The following is a 27,357-nucleotide window of genomic DNA, read 5'->3' on the forward strand; positions in this document are numbered from 1 at the left end:
CAATGTTAACAGTATTATACAGATCTCGCTGATATATTGAAGTTGCAAGCAACATATATTAAAAGTAAGACCTTAATAGGAAAATTAGTAGAGAATCTCAGTGAGACATACCAACAGTTAAAACACGTATAGGTAAATAACATACAAAATTAAAAGCAAACCTCTTATTTATCCATTTTTCAAATTTGATCAAATTTCCCCTTTGACACATAATAAAGCCGCTCATAAACCTTTATCCTCTTATAATGAGCTAGGGTCACCTGTGAGCCCTCAAAATAGTACCTTTGTCATGGGAAGGATATAAGGGGGATATATAGACAATAAAATAAAGTTTCTATAAGATGCATTGTCTTATGCTTAACAAATAAGCCGATGGGAGTATGGGGGGGGGAGCTAAATAGAGGGGAAAGATGAGGCGACGAGGCCGGCACTGACCCAGGAGGCCAAGGTCAGGGGTACAAAGAACCAGATAATATTTTAATGCTTTGATGCTGGGCTGAGAAAAAAATGATATAGGGCTGACTGTGAAATCTCCCCTCAGGGGTTGTTGTCACCACTGGACGAAGCCGGAAAAGGGATATGGGATATGACCCACTCTCTCTCAAGAGTGGGAAAGGATGAGGGGAGATATCTTTAACCATCTATGTCACTAGAGTAATGACTATCCAGATTTCCGTCTGTATAGGACATCTGATAAACTAATATTAAGTGCATAAGTATCTAGCTGCTAATTACTCGAGCAGAAAAACAAAGAACCTTGTCAGATGCCAGTAACATACTAAGAATAAGGCTTCTTATCTAAAGTATACTTAGGTTATTGAACAGAGCAGGCCTATTAAAGTGTATTCTAATTTAGCCAGTAATAGCACCCCGGGATACCCCTTTTAAATTACCTGCTTACAAGATAGGATATGGATCTATGTATACAGTTCACAACCCTATGGGAATAGTAGCATATAGGATATAATTAAGCGTGAGAAAGCTGTGAGGTAAGTCGCCAGCAATTAATTAAATATATAGAACATTATCTAATCCACTCTCAGCTTGCTATAGAAATAGCCTCCTAACCTGTAAAACAAATGAGACCTTATGAGGCAAATCAAGAGTCATTCATAAAACTATAGAGGGAAAATTCTGGAGGTGGAGGAATATAAGAACCTCTGTGAACTGGTAAACTTCTGTTAACAATTAGAAACCTCAACAGAAATGTGCAATCATCAAACTGTATAGCCTAAAAAAAATTAAGGGCTATAAAAAGAGTAAGTACAATACCATAAGAACACATTTAGACTCGGGTTGCATGTAGCCATAGACCTTAGTGCAAAAAATACTAGACTATAGGAGTATACAAAAACGCCATAAAGCTCATAGCCACAAATAGTTAGATGAAGTCTGTGGCAGTAGTCTATTCTTATCCGAACCTTTACTCCCCTTCTAGTGGCGGAAATAGATAGCTACACTTTGTCATCAGGTATAATATAGCTCTTGGGGGATATTCTGCATGTAGATAATCTAGCGCAGGGTACGATATGTAATCTCTAAAAATGACTGGGTTTCTGGCCACGCTTAGTTTACCCCAACACACCAATAAAGGAGAGTAGCTAAAATGGAGTAGCTTCAATATTAACATGTAAGGCTGATTATGCAATCTTTTCAGTTAGTCTTTAGGTAATTAAGTGATTAAACATTTCCAACCTAAAATTTCTGTGATGTACTTATAACTGCATGCAAACCTGAACACAAAAAGGCCCCTTAACACAATGTTCACAGATTTTGGGGAAATGTCTGGCAATAAAGTGTCCTTATTCTCATATGCTGTGGAATAAGAAGCTTGAGTTCAGGGTCAGTTTAATTAACGATCCCATTAACCTAGTGCTCAGTTCAGTGGGTTGAGAGGTAACCCTGGGAGCATGAATAGCCTCAAAACATGGAACATAAAACAAACAGGAAGTCTATGATAGTTGGTGCAGTATCTGGCTGCCGAGTAAAAGTCAACACCTCTGCAGCATTTAAATATAAATAAAGTAGTCATTACTAGCTTTCCGGTATTGCTATGTATGTGACCGGGAACGACATGCTCCGCATTGTTCATCCGATACCCGATGGTTCAGGGAAGTCAAGTCTTCTCGCAGAGTCACAGAAGGTCAGCAAACATTGGCTCCAGTAGGATGTCACTAACCCCATCTTGGGGTATATAATGACCGCTAAATTTATGGCCATCCAGGTGACTGCTCCCCAGGCAGACCGTCTCTCCATAACCGCACAGTAAATGATCAAGTAGGTAGGAAGGCACTTATACCGTATTCCCCTAACAGCCTTCTCACAGATCCGGGTAGTTGACTCTACAGGGTCTATTGTTTGAATCCCTACTTCAACATGTAATCCGGGTGGTGGATATTGGGGTGTTAGGATCTCGTCCCCAGTATGCGCTGTAGTGTAAGAGTCAGGTTCTATAGAATCTGTTCCGTTAGGCTGAAGCGCCATTTTCAGCTCATATGTAAGAGCAGTCTGACACCTATCCAAGCGGTCGCTAAGCTCCCTGAGAATGTAAGTTGCAGGCAGCATAGTTTAAACATATACCGGTGCTTGTTAGTAGAGTTAGGATGTAGCCCGTAGTCGATCACAGTTTTCTTGCTGGTCTCCACGTGGATAAAAAGAAGAAACGGCCCTACCGGGTAGAAAAGTGTCTGAAAATCACTGATCAGACCGCAATGCGTTGCCTCCTTGTAATCCTGGGCTTTTAAATCTCCTGAGCCCCTAATAAAGTAATATTGGTCAAAAATTAGAGTCTGGATGGTCACCAAGCATGACTTTTATAAGTTCTATAGCCGGAGCTGCTCAGATTTGCGACCATCCATCTCACAAGTTGGCTCCACCCCCGTTTTTAATATTGTTTTTATTTATTTCCATTCATTACTATTTTTTTAACATTGGCTTTAACTCATGTGCATTTATTTTGTTGTTAATTGTTGCCATGGCATTTTCTCTTGTTAAGTGTATCCAGTCCACGGATATTCTCCTTCCCAACAGGAAGTTGCAAGAGGATCACCCACAGCAGAGCTGCTATATAGCTCCTCCCCTAACTGTCATATCCAGTCATTCTCTTGCAAGCCTCAACCAAGATGGAGGTCGTAAGAGGAGTGTGGTGTTTTATACTTAGTTTATTTCTTCAATCAAAACTTTGTTATTTTTAAATGGTGCCGGAGTGTACTGTTTATCTCAGGCAGTATTTAGAAGAAGAATCTGCCTGCGTTTTCTATGATCTTAGCAGAAGTAACTAAGATCCATGGCTGTTCTCACATATTCTGAGGAGTGAGGTAACTTCAGAGATGGCGTGCAGGTTTTCCTGCAATAAGGTATGTGCAGTTAATATTTTTCTAGGGAGTAATATGAGTGGGAGGGGCCTTTTTTAGTGCTTTTCTGTGCAGATAAAAATACTGACAGAGACATTCAGCTTCCCTCTGCATGATCCAGGACATCTCTGTAGGGCTCAAAAGGCGTCAAAGTCGTTTTTGAGGGAAGTAAAAAGCCACAGTAGAGCTGTGGCAGTTGTTGTGACTGTTTGAAAAAAAAAAAAAAAAAAAGTTTTTGTCTTTTATTATTCAGTTTTGGGTATTAAGGGGTTAATCATCCATTTGCAAGTGGGTGCAATGCTCTGCTAACTTGTTACATACACTGTAAAAAAATTGTTAGTGTAACTGCCTTTTTTCACTGTTATTTCAAATTTTGACAAAATTTGTGTTTCTTAAAGGTGCAGTAACGTTTTTTATATTGCTTGTAAACTTGTTTAAAGTGTTTTCCAAGCTTGCTAGTCTCATTGCTAGTCTGTTTAAACATGTCTGACTCAGAGGAAACTACTTGTTCATTATGTTTGAAAGCCATGGTGGAGCCCCATAGGAGAATGTGTACTAAATGTATTGATTTCACCTTAAACAGTAAAGATCAGTCTTTAACTATAAAAGAAATATCACCAGAAGATTCTGACGAGGGGGAAGTTATGCCTACTAACTCTCCCCACGTGTCAGACCCTTCGCCTCCCGCTCAGGGGATGCACGCTAATATGGCGCCAATTACATCAGGGACGCCCATAGCGATTACCTTGCAGGACATGGCTTCAATCATGAATAATACCCTGTCAGAGGTATTATCCAGGTTGCCTGAATTAAGAGGCAAGCGCGATTGCTCTGGGGTTAGTAGAAATACAGAGCGCGCAGATGCTGTAAGGGCCATGGCTGATACTGCGTCACAATATGCAGATCATGAGGACGGAGAGCTTCAGTCTGTGGGTGACATCTCTGATTCGGGGAAACCTGATTCTAATTTTAAATTTCAGCTTGAGAACCTCTGTGTGTTGCTTGGGGAGGTATTAGCTGCTCTGAATGACTGTAACACAGTTGCAGTACCAGAGAAATTGTGTAGGCTAGATAAATACTATGCGGTACCGGTGTGTACTGATGTTTTTCCTATACCTAAAAGGCTTACAGAAATTATTAGCAAGGAGTGGGATAGACCGGGGGTGCATTTTTCCCCACCTCCTATATTTAGAAAAATGTTTCCAATAGATGCCACTACACGGGACTTATGGCAGACGGTCCCTAAGGTGGAGGGAGCAGTTTCTACTTTAGCAAAGCGTACTACTATCCCGGTTGAGGACAGTTGTGCTTTTTCAGATCCAATGGATAAAAAATTGGAGGGTTACCTTAAGAAAATGTTTATTCAACAAGGTTTTATTTTACAGCCCCTTGCATGCATTGTGCCTGTCACGGCCATCCATACAGCTCCATTGACTGAAATTATTGACAAGCTTAGAACACTTAAGCTAGCTAACTCATTTGTTTCTGATGCCATTGTTCATTTGACTAAACTAACGGCTAAGAATTCCGGATTCGCCATCCAAGCGCGTAGGGCGCTATGGCTTAAATCCTGGTCAGCTGACGTGACTTCGAAGTCTAAATTACTCAACATTCCTTTCAAGGGGCAGACCTTATTCGGGCCTGGTTTGAAGGAAATTATTGCTGACATTACTGGAGGTAAGGGTCACACCCTTCCTCAGGACAGGGCCAAAGCAAAGGCCAAACAGTCTAATTTTCGTGCCTTTCGAAATTTCAAGGCAGGTGCAGCATCAACTTCCTCCGCTTCAAAACAAGAGGGAACTTTTGCTCAATCTAAGCAGGCCTGGAAACCTAACCAGTCCTGGAACAAAGGCAAGCAGGCCAGAAAGCCTGCTGCTGCCTCTAAGACAGCATGAAGGAACGGCCCCCTATCCGGCGACGGATCTAGTAGGGGCCAGACTTTCTCTCTTCGCCCAGGCGTGGGCAAGAGATGTTCAGGATCCCTGGGCGTGGGAGATCATATCTCAGGGTTATCTTCTGGACTTCAAAGCTTCCCCTCCACAAGGGAGATTTCATCTTTCAAGGCTATCTGCAAATCAGATAAAGAAAGAGGCATTCCTACGCTGTGTGCAAGACCTCCTAGTTATGGGAGTGATCCATCCAGTTTCGCGGACGGAACAAGGACAGGGTTTTTATTCAAATCTGTTTGTGGTTCCCCAAAAAGAGGGAACCTTCAGACCAATTTTGGATCTAAAGATCTTAAGCAAATTCCTCAGAGTTCCATCTTTCAAAATGGAAACTATTCGGACCATCCTACCGATGATCCAAGAAGGTCAGTACATGACCACAGTGGACTTAAAGGATGCCTACCTTCACATACCAATTCACAAAGATCATCGTCGGTTTCTAAGGTTTGCCTTTCTAGACAGGCATTACCAATTTGTAGCTCTTCCCTTCGGGTTGGCTACAGCCCCGAGAATCTTTACAAAGGTTCTGGGCTCACTTCTGGCGGTTCTAAGACCGCGAGGCATAGCGGTGGCTCCGTATCTAGACGACATCCTGATACAGGCGTCAAGCTTTCAAGTTGCCAAGTCTCATACAGAGATAGTTCTGGCATTTCTGAGGTCGCACGGGTGGAAAGTGAACGAGGAAAAGAGTTCTCTATCCCCACTCACAAGAGTCTCCTTCTTAGGGACTCTTATAGATTCTGTAGAAATGAAAATTTACCTGACGGAGTCCAGGTTATCAAAACTTCTAAATGCTTGCCGTGTTCTTCACTCCATTCCTCGCCCTTCGGTAGCTCAGTGTATGGAGGTAATCGGCTTAATGGTAGCGGCAATGGACATAGTGCCATTTGCGCGCCTTCATCTCAGACCGCTGCAATTATGCATGCTGAGTCAGTGGAATGGGGATTACACAGATTTGTCCCCTCTGCTAAATCTGGATCAAGAGACCAGAGATTCTCTTCTCTGGTGGTTGTCTTGGGTACACCTGTCCAAGGGTATGACCTTTCGCAGGCCAGATTGGACAATTGTAACAACAGATGCCAGCCTTCTAGGTTGGGGTGCAGTCTGGAATTCCCTGAAGGCTCAGGGATCGTGGACTCAGGAGGAGAAACTCCTTCCAATAAATATTCTGGAGTTAAGAGCGATATTCAATGCTCTTCTGGCTTGGCCTCAGTTAGCAACACTGAGGTTCATCAGATTTCAGTCGGACAACATCACGACTGTGGCTTACATCAACCATCCAGGGGGAACCAGGAGTTCCCTAGCGATGTTAGAAGTCTCAAATATAATTCGCTGGGCAGAGTACCACTCTTGCCACCTGTCAGCAATCCATATCCCAGGCGTGGAGAACTGGGAGGCGGATTTTCTAAGTCGTCAGACTTTCCATCCGGGGGAGTGTGAACTCCACCCGGAGGTGTTTGCTCAGTTGATTCATTGTTGGGGCAAACCAGAGTTGGATCTCATGGCGTCTCGCCAGAACGCCAAGCTTCCTTGTTACGGATCCAGGTCCAGGGACCCAGAAGCGACGCTGATAGATGCGCTAGCAGCGCCTTGGTTCTTCAACCTGGCTTATGTGTTTCCACCGTTTCCTCTGCTCCCTCGACTGATTGCCAAAATCATACAGGAGAGAGCATCAGTGATTCTGATAGCACCTGCGTGGCCACGCAGGACTTGGTATGCAGACCTAGTGGACATGTCATCCTTTCCACCATGGACTCTGCCTCTAAGACAGGACCTTCTGATACAAGGTCCTTTCAATCATCCAAATCTAATTTCTCTGAGACTGACTGCATGGAGATTGAACGCTTGATTCTATGAAAGCGTGGCTTCTCCGAGTCAGTCATTGATACTTTAATACAGGCACGAAAGCCTGTTACCAGGAAAATCTACCACAAGATATGGAGTAAATATCTTTATTGGTGTGAATCCAAGACTTACTCATGGAGTAAAGTTAGGATTCCTAGAATATTGTCTTTTCTCCAAGAGGGCTTGGACAAAGGATTATCAGCTAGTTCCTTAAAGGGACAGATTTCTGCTCTGTCTATTCTTTTGCACAAGCGTCTGGCAGAGGTTCCAGACGACCAGGCATTTTGCCAGGCTTTGGTTAGATTTAAGCCTGTGTTTAAACCTGTTGCTCCCCCGTGGAGCTTAAACTTGGTTCTTAAGGTTCTTCAAGGAGTTCCGTTTGAACCCCTTCATTCCAATGATATTAAACTTTTATCTTGGAAAGTTCTGTTTTTGATGGCTATTTCCTCGGCTCGGAGAGTCTCTGAGCTATCTGCCTTACAATGTGATTCTCCCTATCTGATTTTTCATGCTTATAAGGTAGTTCTGCGTACCAAACCTGGGTTTTTACCTAAGGTGGTTTCTAACAAGAATATCAATCAAGAGATTGTTGTTCCATCGTTGTGCCCTAATCCTTCTTCAAAGAAGGAACGTCTTTTACATAATCTGGACGTAGTCCGTGCCTTGAAGTTTTACTTACAAGCTACTATGGATTTTCGTCAAACATCTTTCCTGTTTGTCGTTTACTCTGGACAGAGGAGAGGTCAAAAAGCTTCGGCAACCTCTTTCCTTTTGCCTTCGGAGCCTAATAAGCCTAGCCTATGAGACTGCTGGACAGCAGCCCCCTGAAAGGATTACAGCTCATTCTACTAGAGCTGTGGCTTCCACCTGGGCCTTCAAAAATGAGGCCTCTGTTGAACAGATTTGCAAGGCTGCGACTTGGTCTTTGCTTCACACTTTTTCAAAATTTTACAAATTTGATACTTTTGCTTCTTCGGAGGCTTTGTTTGGGAGAAAGGTTCTTCAGGCAGTGGTTCCTTCCTTCCGCTTAATCCTGCCTTGTCCCTCCCATCATCCGTGTACTTTAGCTTTGGTATTGGTATCCCACAAGTAATGGATGATCCTTGGACTGGATACACTTAACAAGAGAAAACATAATTTATGCTTACCTGATAAATTTATTTCTCTTGTAGTGTATCCAGTCCACGGCCCGCTCTGTCCTTTTAAGGCAGGTCTAAATTTTAATTAAACTACAGTCACCACTGCACCCTATGGTTTCTGCTTTCTCTGTTTGTTTTCGGTCGAATGACTGGATATGACAGTTAGGGGAGGAGCTATATAGCAGCTCTGCTGTGGGTGATCCTCTTGCAACTTCCTGTTGGGAAGGAGAATATCCCACAAGTAATGGATGATCCGTGGACTGGATATACTACAAGAGAAATAAATTTATCAGGTAAGCATAAATTATGTTTTTGATTGGTACACACCCACAGGTTTGTAATATGGTTTGGTTATATATAGCAAGTGAATTGTCATATTATTAAGCCTGATGAAACAGCTATGTATTAGCTAAGAAACGTATTGCTGTTTGTTTTAACTGTTATTAAAGGTAATATTTGATCTTACCACTTGCTGCCAAACCTTTATTTGCCCTGCCTCCATTACATTTGGTGGTCTAACTGATGTCTGGAATACGCCCATCTGGATTCACCTCACGTGGTTGGCGTTTTGCTGGAGGCCGGCCTGCTGGATGACTGTTTGATTCCAGCCTGTGCTACTTGCACCAAGAGGGATGCTTTCTCACATGTAGGTGAAAAACGTATTCATCTTACGATAAGAGTACATACAATACTAGGACATGTGGCGCTTCTGTTTCTTCTCAACTTTCACTTTGGGATTATGACCTGCGATCCCCTCACCTATCGCAGCCTTCACCTGGTCTGTTCCACTTAGAATTGTTGTTTCTGGAACCAACCCTTTACAATATATGGGACTTCCTTTTGTCATTTTTTTGTCATTATTGTATATATTAATTTGCATTTAATATATATCTGATTATTTCTTTTCTCACTCGTCTAGGGAGATTCTCATATTTAAATTTGTTATTGACTTAGGGCGCCCCGCCCCCTATTTTTTTTTGTATTTTCGAAACCTAGGTAGGCTCATATGCTAATTTCTTGAAGGCCGCCTCTAATGTGAGTTCATTTTGACCACTAGAGGGCAGTAGTTTGTGTGTCATATAGATAACATTGAGCTCATGCGTGTGAAGTTAAATAGGAGTAAGCACTGATTGGCTAAAATGCAAGTCTGTCAAAAGAACTGAAATAAGGGGGCAGAGGCTTAGATACAAGGTAATCACAGAGGTAAAAAGTATATTATAACCGTGTTGGTTATGCAAAACTGGGGAATGGGTAATAAAGGGATTATCTTTCTTTTTAAACAACAAAAATTCTGGTGTTGACTGTCCCTTTTAATGCTCTTCTAAAAGATTTTAGTTTTTTTTTTGTGAAACAAAGATTTTAATGGCGTCTATGAACCATAAGGTCCATACAGTTTGACCATGTATCCTTCTGAAGTGTAAGATTAATTATTATTAGGATACCTTTATACATATGTTAGGTATTCTTCAATTCAATTATAATCCCTACCATATCTAATCCAACATCCTATTTATAAAGAAACACTTCTGTAAATCACCCATGACTCCCAAATTGAGATCAGGAGCCCTTGTTCTGATGTTGCTCCTTATTGTAAACTAAATAGACAGCAACTGTAGACCAGTGCTTTCCAAACTGTGTGTCGGGACACACTAGTGTGTCGGCAGCAGTGTGTAGGTGTGTCCCTGCTTCAGCACAAATTTTTTTAAATTTCATTTTTTTTATTTTTATTGTTTTTTGATTTCTGACTTTCCACCTGCCTGCTACGCATATCACATTGTTGACACGTGATTGATACCTAGTGGGTCACAGATCATCTTAACCAATTGGCACAGCTCAGTGGGAACTGAAACTATTCCCATTGGCGGCTTTAGCGGCACATTGGCTCCTGACTGCACGTGTAGTCTCCTTAATTGGCTCGTGACTGCACGTGTAGTCAGTGAGTGGGAAAGCAGTGCGTTGGCAGTAGTCAGTCGGACTCACAGAGCTCTGAGGGTGGCAGCTTAAACGCTGAGCTGAAGTCAAAGTGTTTTTTGTTGTTGCAGCTAGCTCCCAGTAGTGCATTGCTGCTTCTGCTCTTGATATATGGATAGGAAGTAGAAGCTTAAAAATGCTTGATGATGAAATGCGAGTGTCTTTATCTAATATTCCCCCAAATATTCAGAAACTGTGTTCATCCCATCAACCTCATACATCCCATTAAAATAGTAAGTAGCTGTTGGTGTTATTAAACTTTTTTTAAATTCTTGCACATACTTACTGTTACTTGTAAATACATTTTGTTATTATATCATTTATGTATATGTCCATATCTTTTAAAAAAAAATAGTTTAACCTCCTTTTTGCTAGTACAACTGAATTAATTACTGTGTCGCGAAATGATGTAGGTCTAAAAAAGTGTGTCACCAACATGAAAAGTTTGGAAAGCTCTGCTGTAGACAATTACCATAGTTTGTGTTTGAGCCTCTCCTCTTGTATGTTCCTCTATACGAGCATTTTAAGTTTGATGTCTTTGTAATTTTTCTACTTAAATCTCTTTATACAGATATTACAGAGCAGACCACTGAACTAAGTAAAGACTTTATTGTTACTGCGAAACCTGAGATCCTGTTGGAAGTCATTACTCCACCAACGTCTAGCCAGATTCCAATCAATGAGGCAGCAGTGGAGACAGTGACGGAGAAACACTGGGAGAGTCCAGGAAATACAACAAAGGATGGATTGTTCCCCACTGAGCAGATCCAATTTGGTGCAACTCCCAACACCAAAGGTACGACAAACCTGTGTGCACACACAAGCACACACTTCATCAAAAATGGCTAGAAAATTATTTAGTGGAGGTTCCTTTCATAGTGGAGGTTCCTTTCATAAACACACAAGTAGATACATTTATTTGTTTCATGTATTGTGTGACTCAACACTTATCAAAATTCTACTAAAGCTTAGGTGGATAGAATGTAGCCAAATGGTATTCTCAAAGTAAACGTCCCACTACACAATTTAAGGGAAGTGGATGCCTGTCCTACTTTTCTCTTTAAATCTACTGTACAAAGCACAGAGGCTTATACAAAATGTAAAAAAAAAAATTCAATAAGAGATTCCATACCACACTTGCTGGCCAGCCTCACATGTCACACATAATTATTATTTTCCATTTGTATGTTTCACTCCTTCCAGAATATCCCAGTGTCTACCAGATACATGTCTGTCTGTGTCCTATTGTCTGGCAGTTACATGTCTGTCCCATTGTCTGGCAGTTACATGTCTGTCCCATTATGTCCCATTGTCTGCCAGTTACATGTCTGTCCCAGTGTCTGCCAGTAACATATCTGTCTGCTCCCAGTCTGTCCTACTGTCTGCCAGTTACATCTCTGTCTGCTCCCAGTCTGTCCTACTGTCTGCCAGTTACATCTCTGTCTGCTCCCAGTCTGTCCTACTGTCTGCCAGTTACATCTCTGCTCCCAGTCTGTCCCTCTGTCTGCCAGTTACATGTCTGCTCCCAGTCTGTCCCTCTGTCTGCCAGTTACATGTCTGCTCCCAGTCTGTCGCAGTGTCTGCCAGTTACATGTCTGTCTGCTCCCAGTCTGTCCCACTGCCTGCCAGTTACATGTCTATCCTACTGTCTGCCAGTTACATGTCTGTCTGCTCCCAATCTGTCCCTCTGTCTGCCAGTTACATGTCTGCTCCTAGTCTGTCCCACTGTCTGCCAGTTACATGTCTGTTTGCTCCCAGTCTGTCCCACTGTCTGTCAGTTGCATGTCTGTCCTACTCTCTGACAGTTACATGTATGTCTGCTCCCAGTCTGTCCCACTGTCTGCCAGTTACATGTCTGTCTGCTCCCAGTCTGTCCTCCCACTGTCTGTCAGTTGCATGTCTGTCCTACTGTCTGCAAGTTACATGTCTGTCTGCTCCCAGTCTGTTCTACTGTCTGCCAGTTACATGTCTGTCTGCTCCCAGTCTGTCCCACTGTCTGCCAGTTACATGTCTGTCTGCTCCCAGCCTGTCCCACTGTCTGCTCCAAGTTTGTCCTACTGTCTGCCAGTTACATGTCTGTCCTACTGTCTGCCAGTGACATGTCTGTCTGCTCCCAGTCTGTCCTACTGTCTGCTCCCAGTTTGTCCTACTGTCTGCCAGTTACATGTCTGTCCTACTGTCTGCCAGTTACATGTCTGTCCTACTGTCTGCAAGTTACATATCTGTCTGCTCCCAGTCTGTCCCACTGTCTGCCAGTTACATGTCTGTCTGCTCCCAGTCTGTCCTACTGTCTGCCAATTACATGTCTGTCCTACTGTCTGCCAGTTACATGTCTTTCCTACTGTCTGCCAGTTACATGTCTGTCTGCTCCCAGTCTGTCCTACTCTCTGCCAGTTACATGTATGTCTTCTCCCAGTCTGTCCTACTGTCTGCCAGTTACATGTCTGTCTGCTCCCAGTCTGTCCCTCTGTCTGCCAGTTACATGTCTGCTCCCAGTCTGTCGCAGTGTCTGCCAGTTACATGTCTGTCTGCTCCCAGTCTGTCCCACTGTCTGCCAGTTACATGTCTATCCTACTGTCTGCCAGTTACATGTCTGTCTGCTCCCAGTCTGTCCCTCTGTCTTCCAGTTACGAGTCTGCCTTCTCCCAGTCTGTCCCATTGTCTGCCAGTTATATGTCTGTCTGCTCCCAGTCTGTCCCAGTGTCTGCCAGTTACATGTATGTCTGCTCCCAGTCTGTCCTACTGTCTGCCAGTTACATGTCTGTCTGCTCCCAGTCTGTCCCACTTTCTGCCCGTTACATGTCTGTCCTACTGTCTGCAAGTTACATGTCTGTCCTACTGTCTGCCAGTTACATGTCTGTCCTACTGTCTGCCAGTTACATGTCTATCTGCTCCCAGTCTGTCCCTCTGTCTGCCAGTTATGTCTGTCCTACTGTCTGCCAGTTACATGTCTGCCTGCTCCCAGTCTGTCCTACTCTCTGCCAGTTACATGTATGTCTGCTCCCAATCTGTCCCTCTGTCTGCCAGTTACATGTCTGTCTGCTCCCAGTCTGTCCCAGTGTCTGCCAGTTACATGTCTGTCTGCTCCCAGTCTGTCCCAGTGTCTGCCAGTTACATGTATGTCTGCTCCCAGTCTGTCCCAGTGTCTGCCAGTTACAGTTACATGTCTGTCACAGTGTCTGCCAGTTTACGTCTTTCTGCTCCTAGTCTGTCCTACTCTCTGCCAGTTACATGTCTGTCTGCTCCCAGTCTGCCCCACTGTCGGCCAGTTACATGTCTGTCCTACAGTCTGCCAGTTACATGTCTGTCTGCTCCCAGTCTGTCCCAGTGTCTTCCAGTTACATGTCTGTCAGTTGCCAGTCTGTCCCTCTGTCTGTCACATGTCTGTCTGCTCCCAGTCTGTCCTACTCTCTGCCAGTTACATGTCTGTCCTACTGCCTGCCAGTTACATGTCTGTCTGCTCGTCACATGTCTGTCTGCTCCCAGTCTGCCCCACTGTCTGCCAGTTACATGTCTGTCCTACTGTCTGCCAGTTACATGTCTGTCCTACTGTCTGCCAGTTACAAATCTGCCTGCTCCCAGTCTGTCCCTCTGTCTGCCAGTTACAAGTCTGCCTGCTCCAAGTCTGTCCCATTGTCTGACATTTATATGTCTGTCTGCTCCCAGTCTGCTCCCAGTCTGTCCTACTGTCTGCCAGTTACATGTATGTCTGCTCCCAGTCTGTCCTACTGTCTGCCAGTTACATGTATGTCTGCTCCCAGTCTGTCCTACTGTATGCCAGTTACATGTCTGTCTGCTCCCAGTCTGTCCTACTCTCTGCCAGTTACATGTCTGTCTGCTCCCAGTCTGTCCTACTGTCTGCCAGTTACATGTCTGTCTGCTCCCAGTCTGTCCTACTCTCTGCCAGTTACATGTCTGTCTGCTCCCAGTCTGTCCTACTGTCTGCCAGTTACATGAATGTCTGCTCCCAGTCTGTCCTACTGTCTGTCAGTTACATGTCTGTCTGCTCCCAGTCTGTCCTACTGTCTGCCAGTTGCATGTCTGTCTGCTCCCAGTTTGTCCTACTGTCTGCCAGTTACATGTCTGTCTGCTCCCAGTCTGTCCTACTCTCTGCCAGTTACATGTATGTCTGCTCGCAGTCTGTCCTACTGTCTGCCAGTTACATGTCTGTCTGCTCCCAGTCTGTCCTACTCTCTGCCAGTTACAGGTATGTCCTACTGTCTGCCAGTTACGTGTCTGTCCCACTGTCTGCCAGTTACATGTCTGTCCCACTGTCTGCCAGTTACATGTCTGTCCCACTGTCTGCCAGTTACATGTCTGTCCTACTGTCTGCCAGTTACATGTCTGTCCTACTGTCTGCCAGTTACATGTCTGTCTGCTCCCATTCTGTCCTACTGTCTGCCAGTTACATGTCTTTTTGCTCCCAGTCTGTCCTACTGTCTGCCAGTTACATGTATGTCCTACTGTCTGCCAGTTACAAGTCTGTGTGTTCCCAGTCTGTCCTACTGTCTGCTAGTTAGATGTCTGTCTGCTCCCAGTCTGTCCCAGTGTCTTCCAGTTACATGTCTGCCCTACTGTCTGCCAGTTACATGTATGCGTGCTCCCAGTCTGTCCCAGTGTCTGACAGTTACATATCTGTCTGCTCCCAGTCTGTCCTACTCTCTGCCAGTTACATATCTGTCTGCTCCCAGTCTGTCCTACTCTCTGCCAGTTACATGTCTGTCTGCTCCCAGTCTGTCCCACTGTCTGCCAGTTACAGGTCTGTCTGCTCCCAGTCTGTCCCACTCTCTGCCAGTTACATATCTGTCTTTTCCCAGTCTGTCCTACTGTCTGCCAGTTAGATGTCTGTCTGCTCCCAGTCTGTCCTACTGTCTGACAGTTACATGTCTGTCTGCTCCCAGTCTGTCCCACTGCCTGTCAGTTACATGTCTGTCCTACTGTCTGCCAGTTACATGTCTGTCTGCACCTAGTCTGTCCCAGAGTCTGCCAGTTACATGTCTTTCTGCTTCCAGTCTGTCCTACTGTCTGCCAGTTACATGTCTTTTTGCTCCCAGTCTGTCCTACTGTCTGCCAATTACATGTCTGTCCTACTGTCTGCCAGTTACATGTCTGTCTGCTCCCAGTCTGTCCTACTGTCTGCCAGTTACATGTCTGTCCTACTGTCTGCCAGTTACTTGTCTGTCTGCTCCCAGTCTGTGCTACTGTCTGCCAGTTACATGTATGTCTGCTCCCAGTCTGTTCTACTGTCTGCAAGTTACATGTTTGTCTGCTCCCAGTCTGTCCTACTCACTGCCAGTTACATGTATGTCTGCTCCCAGTCTGTCCTACTGTCTGCCAGTTACATGTCTATCTGCTCCCAGTCTGTCCTACTGTCTGCCAGTTACATGTCTGTCTGCTACCAGTCTGTCCTTCTGTCTGCCAGTTACATGTCTGTCTGCTCCCAGTCTGTCCTACTGTCTGCCAGTTACATGTCTGTCTGCTCCCAGTCTGTCCTACTGTCTGCCAGTTACATGTATGTCTGCTCCCAGTCTGTCCTACTGTCTGCCAGTTACATGTCTGTCTGCTCCCAGTCTGTCCTACTCACTGCCAGTTACATGTATGTCTGCTCCCAGTCTGTCCTACTGTCTGCCAGTTACATGTCTGTCTGCTCCCAGTCTGTCCTACTCTCTGCCAGTTACATGTATGTCTGCTCCCAGTCTGTCCTGCTGTCGGCCAGTTACATGTCTGTCTGCTCCCAGTTTGTCCTACTGTCTGCCAGTTACATGTCTGTCTGCTCCCATTCTGTCCTACCGTCTGCCAGTTACATTTCTTTCTGCTCCCAGTCTGTCCTACTCTCTGCCAGTTACATGTATGTCCTACTGTTTGCCAGTTACAAGTCTGTTCCCAGTCTGTCCTACTCACTGCCAGTTACATGCATGTCTGCTCCCAGTCTGTCCTACTGTCTGCCAGTTACATGTATGTCTGCTCCCAGTCTGTCCTACTGTCTGCCAGTTACATGTCTGTCTGCTCCCAGTCTGTCCTACTCACTGCCAGTTACATGTATGTCTACTCCCAGTCTGTCCTACTGTCTGCCAGTTGCATGTCTGTCTACTCCCAGTCTGTCCTACTGTCTGCCAGTTACATGTATGTCTGCTCCCAGTCTGTCCTACTGTCTGACAGTTACATGTCTGTCTGCTCCCAGTCTGTCCTACTCTCTGCCAGTTACATATATGTTTGCTCCCACTCTGTCCTGCTGTCGGCCAGTTACATGTCTGTCTGCTCCCAGTTTGTCCTACTGTCTGCCAGTTACATGTCTGTCTGCTCCCATTCTTTCCTACTGTCTGCCAGTTACATTTCTTTCTGCTCCCAGTCTGTCCTACTGTCTGCCAGTTACATGTATGTCTTACTGTTTGCCAGTTACAAGTCTGTCTGTTCCCAGTCTGTCCTACTGTCTGCCAGTTACATGTCTGTCCTACTGTCTGCCAGTTACATGTCTGGTCCCAGTGTCTCGCAGTGTCTACCAGTTATATGTCTGTCTGCTCCCAGTCTGTCCTACTCTCTGCCAGTTACATGTATGTCTGCTCCCAGTCTGTCCTACTATCTGCCAGTTACATGTCTGTCTGCTCCCAGTCTGTCCCACTGTCTGCCAGTTACATGTCTGTCCCACTGTCTGCCAGTTACATGTCTGTCCCACTGTCTGCCAGTTACATGTCTGTCCCACTGTCTGCCAGTTACATGTCTGTCCCACTGTCTGCCAGTTACATGTCTGTCCCACTGTCTGCCAGTTACATGTCTGTCTGCTCCCAGTCTGTCCTACTGTCTTCTAGTTGCATGTCTGTCTGCTCCCAGTCTGTCCTACTGTCTGCCAGTTACATGTCTGTCTGCTCCCAGTCTGTCCTACTGTCTGCCAGTTACATGTATGTCTGCTCCCAGTCTGTCCTACTGTCTGCCAGTTACATGTATGTCTGCTCCCAGTCTGTCCTACTGTCTGCCAGTTACATATCTGTCTGCTCCCAGTCTGTCCTACTGTCTGCCAGTTACATGTATGTCTACTCCCAGTCTGTCCTCCTGTCTGCCAGTTACATGTCTGTCTGCTCCCAGTCTGTCCTCCTGTCTGCCAGTTACATGTCTGTCTGCTCCCAGTCTGTCCTACTGTCTGCCAGTTAGATGTATGTCTGCTCCCAGTCTGTCCTACTGTCTGCCAGTTAGATGTATGTCTGCTCCCAGTCTGTCCTACTCTCTGCCAGTTACATGTATGTCTGCTCCCAGTCTGTCCTACTGTCTGCCAGTTACATGTCTGTCTGCTTCCATTCTGTCCTACTGTCTGCCAGTTACATGTATGTCCTACTGTCTGCCAGTTACAAGTCTGTCTGTTCCCAGTCTGTCCTACTGTCTGCCAGTTACATGTCTGGTCCCAGTCTGTCTCAGTGTCTGCCAGTTACATGTCTGTCTGCTCCCAGTCTGTCCTACTCTCTGCCAGTTACATGTATGTCTGCTCCCATTCTGTCCTACTGTCTGCCAATTACATGTCTGCCTGCTCCCAGTCTGTCCTATTGCCTGACAGTTATGTCTTTCTGCTTCCAGTCTGTCCCACTGCCTGCCAGTTACATGTCTGTCCTACTCACTGCCAGTTACATGTCTGTCTGCTCCTAGTCTGTCCCACTGTCTGCCAGTTACATGTCTGCTCCCAGTCTGTTCTACTGTCTGCCAGTTACATGTCTGTCTGCTCCCAGTCTGTCCCACTGCCTGCTAGTTACATGTCTGTCCTACTGTCTCCCGGTTACATGTCTGTCTGCTCCCAGTCTGTCCCAGTGTCTGCCAGTTACATGTCTGTCTGCTCCCAGTCTGTCCTACTGTCTGCCAGTTACATGTCTGTCTGCTCCGAGTCTGTCCCAGTGTCTGCCAGTTACATGTATGTCTGCTCCCAGTCTGTCCTACTGTCTGCCAATTACATGTCTGTCTGCTCCCAGTCTGTCCTATTGCCTGACAGTTATGTCTTTCTGCTTCCAGTCTGTCCTAGTGTCTGCCAGTTACATGTTTTTTTTTGCTCCCAGTCTGTCCTATTGTCTGCCACTTACATGTATGTCTGCTCCCAGTCTGTCCTACTGTCTGCCAGTTAACTGTCTGTCTGCTCCCAGTCTGTCCTACTGTCTGCCAGTTACATGTCTGTCTGCAGCCAATCTGTCCCACTGCATGCCAGTTACATGTTTTTCTGCTCACAGTCTGTCCTACTGTCTGCCAGTTACATGTCTGTCTGCTCCCAGTCTGTCCTACTGTCTTCCAGTTACATGTCTGTCTGCTCCCAGTCTGTCCTACTGTCTGCCAGTTACATGTCTGTCTGCTCCCAGTTTGTCCTACTGTCTGCCAGTTACATGTCTGTCTGCTCCCAGTGTGTCCTACTGTCTGCCAGTTACATGTCTTTCTGCTCCCAGTGTGTCCTACTGTCTGCCAGTTACATGTCTTTCTGCTCCCAGTGTGTCCTACTGTCTGCCAATTACATGTCTGCCTGCTCCCAGTCTGTCCTATTGCCTGACAGTTATGTCTTTCTGCTTCCAGTCTGTCCCACTGCCTGCCAGTTACATGTCTGTCCTACTCACTGCCAGTTACATGTCTGTCTGCTCCTAGTCTGTCCCACTGTCTGCCAGTTACATGTCTGCTCCCAGTCTGTTCTACTGTCTGCCAGTTACATGTCTGTCTGCTCCCAGTCTGTCCCACTGCCTGCTAGTTACATGTCTGTCCTACTGTCTCCCGGTTACATGTCTGTCTGCTCCCAGTCTGTCCCAGTGTCTGCCAGTTACATGTCTGTCTGCTCCCAGTCTGTCCTACTGTCTGCCAGTTACATGTCTGTCTGCTCCGAGTCTGTCCCAGTGTCTGCCAGTTACATGTATGTCTGCTCCCAGTCTGTCCTACTGTCTGCCAATTACATGTCTGTCTGCTCCCAGTCTGTCCTATTGCCTGACAGTTATGTCTTTCTGCTTCCAGTCTGTCCTAGTGTCTGCCAGTTACATGTTTTTTTTGCTCCCAGTCTGTCCTATTGTCTGCCACTTACATGTATGTCTGCTCCCAGTCTGTCCTACTGTCTGCCAGTTAACTGTCTGTCTGCTCCCAGTCTGTCCTACTGTCTGCCAGTTACATGTCTGTCTGCAGCCAATCTGTCCCACTGCATGCCAGTTACATGTTTTTCTGCTCACAGTCTGTCCTACTGTCTGCCAGTTACATGTCTGTCTGCTCCCAGTCTGTCCTACTGTCTTCCAGTTACATGTCTGTCTGCTCCCAGTCTGTCCTACTGTCTGCCAGTTACATGTCTGTCTGCTCCCAGTTTGTCCTACTGTCTGCCAGTTACATGTCTGTCTGCTCCCAGTGTGTCCTACTGTCTGCCAGTTACATGTCTTTCTGCTCCCAGTGTGTCCTACTGTCTGCCAGTTACATGTCTTTCTGCTCCCAGTGTGTCCTACTGTCTGCCAGTTACATGTCTGTCTGCTCCCAGTGTGTCCTACTGTCTGCCAGTTACATGTCTTTCTGCTCCCAGTCTGTCCTACTGTCTGCCAGTTACATGTCTGTCTGCTCCCAGTGTGTCCCACTGCCTGCCAGTTACATGTCTTTCTGCTCCCAGTCTGTCCTACTTTCTGCCAGTTACATGTCTGTCTGCTCCCAGTCTGTCCTACTTTCTGCCAGTTACATGTCTTTCTGCTCCCAGTCTGTCCCACTGCCTGCCAGTTACATGTTTGTCTTCTCCCAGTTTGTCCTACTTTCTGCCAGTTACATGTCTGTCTGCTCCCAGTCTGTCCTACTGCCTGCCAGTTACATGTTTGTCTGCTCCCAGTTTGTCCTACTGTCTGCCAGTTACATGTTTGTCTGCTCCCAGTCTGTCCTTCTGTCTGCCAGTTACATGTCTGTCTGCAGCCAATCTGTCCCACTGCCTGCCAGTTACATGTTTGTCTGTTCCCAGTCTGTCCCACTGCCTGCCAGTTACATGTCTGTCTGCTTCCAGTCTGTCCCACTACCTGCCAGTTACATGTCTGTCTGCTTCCAGTCTGTCCCACTACCTGCCAGTTACATGTCTTTCTGCTTCCAGTCTGTCCTACTGTCTACTAGTTACATGTCTTTCTGCTCCCAGTCTGCCCCACTGCCTGCCAGTTACATGTCTGTCTGCTCCCAGTCTGTCCTACTTTCTGCCAGTTACATGTCTGTCTGCTCCCAGTCTGTCCTACTGTCTGCCAGTTACATGTCTGTCTGCTCCCAGTCTGTCCTACTGTCTGCCAGTTACATGTCTTTCTGCTCCCAGTCTGTCCTACTGTCTGCCAGTTACAGGTCTGTCTGCTCCAAGTCTGTCCTACTTTCTGCCAGTTACAGGTCTGTCTGCTCCAAGTCTGTCACTCTGTCTGCCAGTTACATGTTTGTCTGCTTTCAGTCTGTCACTCTGTCTGCCAGTTACATGTCTGTCTGCTCCCAGTCTATCCCAGTGTCTGTCTGCTTTCAGTCTGTCTGTGTCTCACAGTTACATGTAATGCTAGCAGTCTGTCCCAGTGTTTGCCAGTTACATGTAATGTGTGTCTCAGTTTCTCACAGTTACATGTAATGTGTGTCTCAGTTTCTCACAGTTACATGTAATGTTTGTCTCAGTTTCTCACAGTTACATGTAATGTTTGTCTCAGTTTCTCACAGTTACATGTAATGTTTGTCTCAGTTTCTCATAGTTACTTGTAATGTTTGTCTCAGTTTCTCACAGTTACATGTAATGCTAGCAGTCTGTCCCAGTGTCTGCCAGTTACATGTAATGTTTGTCTCAGTTTCTCACAGTTACATGTAATGTTTGTCTCAGTTTCTCACAGTTACATGTAATGTTTGTCTCAGTTTCTCACAGTTACATGTAATGTTTGTCTCAGTTTCTCACAGTTACATGTAATGCTAGCAGTCTGTCCCAGTGTCTGCCAGTTACATGTAATGTTTGTCTCAGTTTCTCACAGTTACATGTAATGTTTGTCTCAGTTTCTCATAGTTACATGTAATGTTTGTCTCAGTTTCTCACAGTTACATGTAATGCTAGCAGTCTGTCCCAGTGTTTGCCAGTTACATGTAATGTTTGTCTCAGTTTCTCACAGTTACATGTAATGTTTGTATCAGTTTCTCACAGTTACATGTAATGTTTATCTCAGTTTCTCACAGTTACATGTAATGTTTGTATCAGTTTCTCACAGTTACATGTAATGTTTATCTCAGTTTCTCAGTTACATGTAATGTTTGTCTCAGTTTCTCACAGTTACATGTAATTTCTTTCATGTAATTAGCAAGAGTCCATGAGCTAGTGACGTATGGGATATACATTCCTACCAGGAGGGGCAAAGTTTCCCAAACCTTAAAATGCCTATAAATGTACCCCTCACCACACCCACAATTCAGTTTTACAAACTTTGCCTCCAATGGAGGTGGTGAAGTAAGTTTGTGCTAGATTCTACGTTGATATGCGCTCCGCAGCAAGTTGGAGCCCGGTTTTCCTCTCAGCGTGCAGTGAATGTCAGAGGGATGTGAGGAGAGTATTGCCTATTTGAATGCAGTGATCTCCTTCTACGGGGTCTATTTCATAGGTTCTCTGTTATCGGTCGTAGAGATTCATCTCTTACCTCCCTTTTCAGATCGACGATATAATCTTATATATACCATTACCTCTGCTGATTCTCGTTTCAGTACTGGTTTGGCTTTCTACAAACATGTAGATGAGTGTCCTGGGGTAAGTAAGTCTTATTTTCTGTGACACTCTAAGCTATGGTTGGGCACTTTGTTTATAAAGTTCTAAATATATGTATTCAAACATTTATTTGCCTTGACTCAGAATGTTCAACATTCCTTATTTTTCAGACAGTCAGTTTCATATTTGGGATAAATGCATTTGTTTCAATCATTTTTTCTTACCTTAAAAAATGCTTCATTTTATTGCGTCATTCTTGGCGCGGACTTTTTTGGCGCAAAATTTTTTTTCTGTTTCCGGCGTCATACGTGTCACCGGAAGTTGCGTCATTTTTTGACGTTTTTTGCGTCAAAAATGTCGGCGTTCCGGATGTGGCGTCATTTTTGGCGCCAAAAGCATTTAGGCGCCAAATAATGTGGGCGTCTTTTTTGGCGATAAAAAATATGGGCGTCATTTTTGTCTCCACATTATTTAAGTCTCATTATTTATTGCTTCTGGTTGCTAGAAGCTTGTTCACTGGCATTTTTTTTTCCCATTCCTGAAACTGTCATTTAAGGAATTTGATCAATTTTGCTTTATATGTTGTTTTTTTCTTTTACATATTGCAAGATGTTCCACGTTGCAACTGAGTCAGAATATACTTCAGGAAAATCACTGCCCAGTGCTGGAGCTACCAAGCTAAGTGTATCTGCTATAAACTTTTGGTATCTGTTTCTCCAGCTGTTGTTTGTATTGCATGTCATGTCAAACTTATTAATGCAGATAAAATTTCCTTTAGTACTGTTACATTACCTGTTGCTGTTCCGTCAACATCTAATTTTCAGAGTGTTCCTGATAACATAAGAGATTTTATTTTTTAAATCCATTAAGAAGGCTATGTCTGTTATTTCTCCTTCTAGTATACATAAAAGTCTTTTAAAACTTCTCTTTTTTCAGATGAATTTTTAAATGAACATCATCATTCTGATACTGATAATGGTTCTTCTGGTTCAGAGGTTTCTGTCTCAGAGGTTGATGCTGATAAATCTTTGTATTTGTTCAAGATGGAATTTATTCGTTCTTTACTTAAAGAAGTATTATTTGCATTAGAAATAGAGGATTCTGGTCCTCTTGATACTAAATGTAAACGTTTAAATAAGGTTTTTAAATCTCCTGTAGTTATTCCAGAAGTGTTTTATCTCCCTGATGCTATTTCTGAAGTAATTTCCAGGGAATGGAATAATTTGGGTAATTTATTTACTCCTTCTAGACGTTTAAGCAATTATATCCTGTGCCATCTGACAGATTAGAGTTTTTTGGGACAAAAATCCCTAAGGATATGGGGCTGTCTCTACTCCTGCTAATGTACTACTATTCCTACGGCAGATAGTACTTCATTTAAGGATCCTTTAGATAGGAAAATTGAATCCTTTCTAAGAAAAGCTTACTTATGTTCAGGTAATCTTCTTAGACCTGCTATATTTTTAGCGGATGTTGCTGCAGCTTCAACTTTTTGGTTAGAAGCTTTAGCGCAACAAGTAACAGATCATAATTTTATAGCATTATTATTATTCTATAACATGCTAATAATTTTATTGGTGAAACCATCTTTTGATATCATTAGAGTTGATGTCAGGTATATGTCTCTAGCTATTTTAGCTAGAAAAGCTTTATGGATTAAACTTGGAATGCTGATATGTCTTCTAAGTCAACTTTGCTTTCCCTTTCTTTCCAGGGTAAATAATCATTTTCGTTCCTTTCCTCACAACAAGGAACAAAAGTCTGATCCTTCATCCTCAGGAGTGGTATCAGTTTGGAAACTATTTCCAGTTTGGAATATATCCAAGCCTTATAGAAACCTATAGCCAGCTCCTAAGTACCTATGTAGGTGCGGCCCTTATTCCAGCTCAGCTGGTATGGGGCAGATTACGTTTTTCTTCAAAGAAATTTGGATCAATTCCGTTCTCAATCTCTGGTTTCAGAACATTGTTTCAGAAAGGTACAGAATTGGCTTCAAGTTAAGGCCTCCTGCTAAGAGATTTTTTTCTTTCCCGTGTCCCAGTTAACACAGCAAAGGCTCAGCATTTCTGAAATGTGTTTCAGATCTAGAGTTGGCTGGAGTATTTATGCCAGTTCCAGTTCTGGAACAGGGGCTGGGGTTTTATTTTATCTCTTCATTGTACCAAAGAAGGTCAATTCCTTCAGACCAGTTCCGGATCTATCATTATTGAATCGTTATGTTAGGATACCAACATTCAAGATGGTTACTGTAGGACTATCCTGCCTTTTGTTTAGCAAGGGCATTATATGTCTACAATAGATTTACAGGATGTGTATCTGCATATTCCGATTCATCACTTTTAGTGTCTGAGATTCTCTTTTTAGACAAGCATTACCAGTTTTGTGGCTCTACCGTTTGGCCTAGCCTCAGTTCCAAGAATTTTTTTCAAAGGTTCTCGGTGCCCTTCTTTCTGTAATCAGAGAACAGGGTTTTGGTATTTCCTTATTTGGACGATACCTTGGTACTTGCTCAGTCTTCTCATTTTCGAAGAATCTCATACTAATCGACTTGTGTTGTTTCTTCAAGTTCATGGTTGGAGGATCAATTTACCAATCAGTTCATTGATTCCTCAGACAAGGGTAACCTTTTTAGGTTTCTAGATAGATTCAGTGTCTATGACTCTGTCCTTGTCAGACAAGAGAAGTTTAACATTGATATCAGCTTGTCAAAACCATTCACAATCATTCCCTTTGGTAGCCTTATGCATGGAAATGTTGGGTCTTAGGACTGCCGCATCAGATGCGATCTCCTTTGCTCGTTTTCACATGCGACCTCTTCAGCTCTGTATGCTGAACCAATGGTACAGGGATTACTCAAAGATATCTCAATTAATATCTTTAAACCGATTTTACGACACTCTCTGACATGGTGGACAGATCACCATCGTTTAGTTCAGGGGGCTTCTTTGTTCTTCCGACCTGGACTATAATCTCAACAGATGCAAGTCTTACAGGTTGGGGAGCTGTGTGGGGGTATCTGACGGCACAAGGGGTTTGGGAATCTCAGGAGGTGAGATTTCCGATCAATATTTTGGAACTCCGTGCAATTTTCAGAGCTCTTCAGTCTTGGCCTCTTCTGAAGAGAGAGTTGTTCATTTGTTTTCAGATAGACAATGTCATAACTGTGGCATACATCAATCATCAAGGAGGGACTCACAGTCCTCTGGCTATGAAAGAAGTATCTCGAATTTTGGTTTGGGCGGAATCCAGCTCCTGTCTAATCTCTGCGGTTCATATCCCAGGTATGGACAATTGGAAAGCGGATTATCTCAGTCGCCAAACATTGCATCCGGGCGAATGGTCTCTTCACCCAGAGGTATTTCTTCAGATTGTTCAAATGTGGGAACTTCCAGAAATAGATCTGATGGCTTCTCATCTAAACAAGAAACTTCCCAGGTATCTGTCCAGATCCCGGGATCCTCAGGCGGAGGCAGTGGATGCATTATCACTTCCTTGGAAGTATCATCCTGCCTATATCTTTCCGCCTCTAGTTCTTCTTCCAAGAGTAATCTCCAAGATTCTGAAGGAATGCTCGTTTGTTCTGCTGGTAGCTCCGGCATGGCCTCACAGGTTTTGGTATGCGGATCTTGTCCGGATGGCCTCTTGCCAACCGTGGACTCTTCCGTTAAGACCAAGATCAAGGTCCTTTTTTCCATCAGGATCTGAAATCCTTAAATTTAAAGGTATGGAGATTGAACGCTTGATTCTTGGTCAAAGAGGTTTCTCTGACTCTGTGATTAATACTATGTTACAGGCTCGTAAATCTGTATCCAGAGAGATATATTATAGAGTCTGGAAGACTTATATTTCTTGGTGTCTTTCTCATCATTTTTCTTGGCATTCTTTTAGAATACCGAGAATATTACAGTTTCTTCAGGATGGTTTAGATAAGGGTTTGTCCGCAAGTTCCTTGAAAGGACAAATCTCTGCTCTTTCTGTTCTTTTTCACAGAAAGATTGCTATTCTTCCTGATATTCATTGTTTTGTACAAGCTTTGGTTCGTATAAAGCCTGTCATTAAGTCAATTTCTCCTCCTTGGAGTTTGAATTTGGTTCTGGGGGCTCTTCAAGCTCCTCCATTTGAACCTATGCATTCATTGGACATTAAATTACTTTCTTGGAAAGTTTTGTTCCTTTTGGCCATCTCTTCTGCCAGAAGAGTTTCTGAATTATCTGCTCTTTCTTGTGAGTCTCCTTTTCTGATTTTTCATCAGGATAAGGCGGTGTTGCGAACTTCTTTTGAATTTTTACCTAAGTTGTGAATTCCAACAACATTAGTAGAGACATTGTGGTTCCTTCATTATGTCCTAATCCTAAGAATTCTAAGGAGAAATCGTTGCATTCTTTGGATGTTGTTAGAGCTTTGAAATATTATGTTGAAGCTACTAAGTCTTTCCGAAAGACTTCTAGTTTATTTGTTATTTTTTCCGGTTCTAGAAAGGCCAGAAAACTTCTGCCATTTCTTTGGCATCTTGGTTGAAATCTTTAATTCATCTTGCCTATGCTGAGTCGGGTAAAACTCCGCCTCAGAGGATTACAGCTCATTCTACTAGGTCAGTTTCTACTTCCTGGGCGTTTAGGTCCTCTTTGCATACTTTTACCAAATTCTACCATTTTGATGTATTTTCTTCTTCTGAAGCAGTTTTTGGTAGAAAAGTACTTCAGGCAGCGGTTTCAGTTTGAATCTTCTGCTTATGTTTTTCATTAAACTTTATTTTGGGTGTGGATTATTTTCAGCAGGAATTGGCTGTCTTTATTTTATCCCTCCCTCTCTAGTGACTCTTGTGTGGAAAGATCCACATCTTGGGTAGTCATTATCCCATACGTCACTAGCTCATGGACTCTTGCTAATTACATGAAAGAAAACATAATTTATGTAAGAACTTACCTGATAAATTCATTTCTTTCATATTAGCAAGAGTCCATGAGGCCCGCCCTTTTCTTGTGGTGGTTATGATTTTTTTGTATAAAGCACAATTATTCCAATTCCTTATTTTATATGCTTTCGCACTTTTTTCTTATCACCCCACTTCTTGGCTATTCGTTAAACTGAATTGTGGGTGTGGTGAGGGGTGTATTTATAGGCATTTTAAGGTTTGGGAAACTTTGCCCCTCCTGGTAGGAATGTATATCCCATACGTCACTAGCTCATGGACTCTTGCTAATATGAAAGAAATGAATTTATCAGGTAAGTTCTTACATAAATTATGTTGTTTGTGTCAGTTTCTCACAGTTACATGTAATGTTTGTCTCAGTTTCTCACAGTTACATGTAATGTTTGTATCAGTTTCTCACAGTTACATGTAATGTTTATCTCAGTTTCTCAGTTACATGTAATGTTTGTCTCAGTTTCTCACAGTTACATGTAATGTTTGTGTCAGTTTCTCACAGTTACATGTA

At 43.9% G+C, this 27,357-nt stretch overlaps 1 protein-coding gene across 1 annotated transcript in view; it reads left to right on the forward strand.

The window, feature by feature from the left end:
- ARMH4 (armadillo like helical domain containing 4) overlaps nucleotides 1-27,357 on the forward strand; it is a 490,210-nt gene that overhangs the window by 108,139 nt on the left and 354,714 nt on the right. The window contains exon 3 of the mRNA XM_053697321.1: nucleotides 10,826-11,050. Coding sequence (XP_053553296.1) covers nucleotides 10,826-11,050 — 225 coding nt within the window. The remainder of the gene's footprint in view (nucleotides 1-10,825; nucleotides 11,051-27,357) is intronic.

The sequence above is a fragment of the Bombina bombina genome, chromosome 1 (assembly GCF_027579735.1).
Source record: "Bombina bombina isolate aBomBom1 chromosome 1, aBomBom1.pri, whole genome shotgun sequence".
Taxonomy (NCBI): domain Eukaryota; kingdom Metazoa; phylum Chordata; class Amphibia; order Anura; family Bombinatoridae; genus Bombina; species Bombina bombina.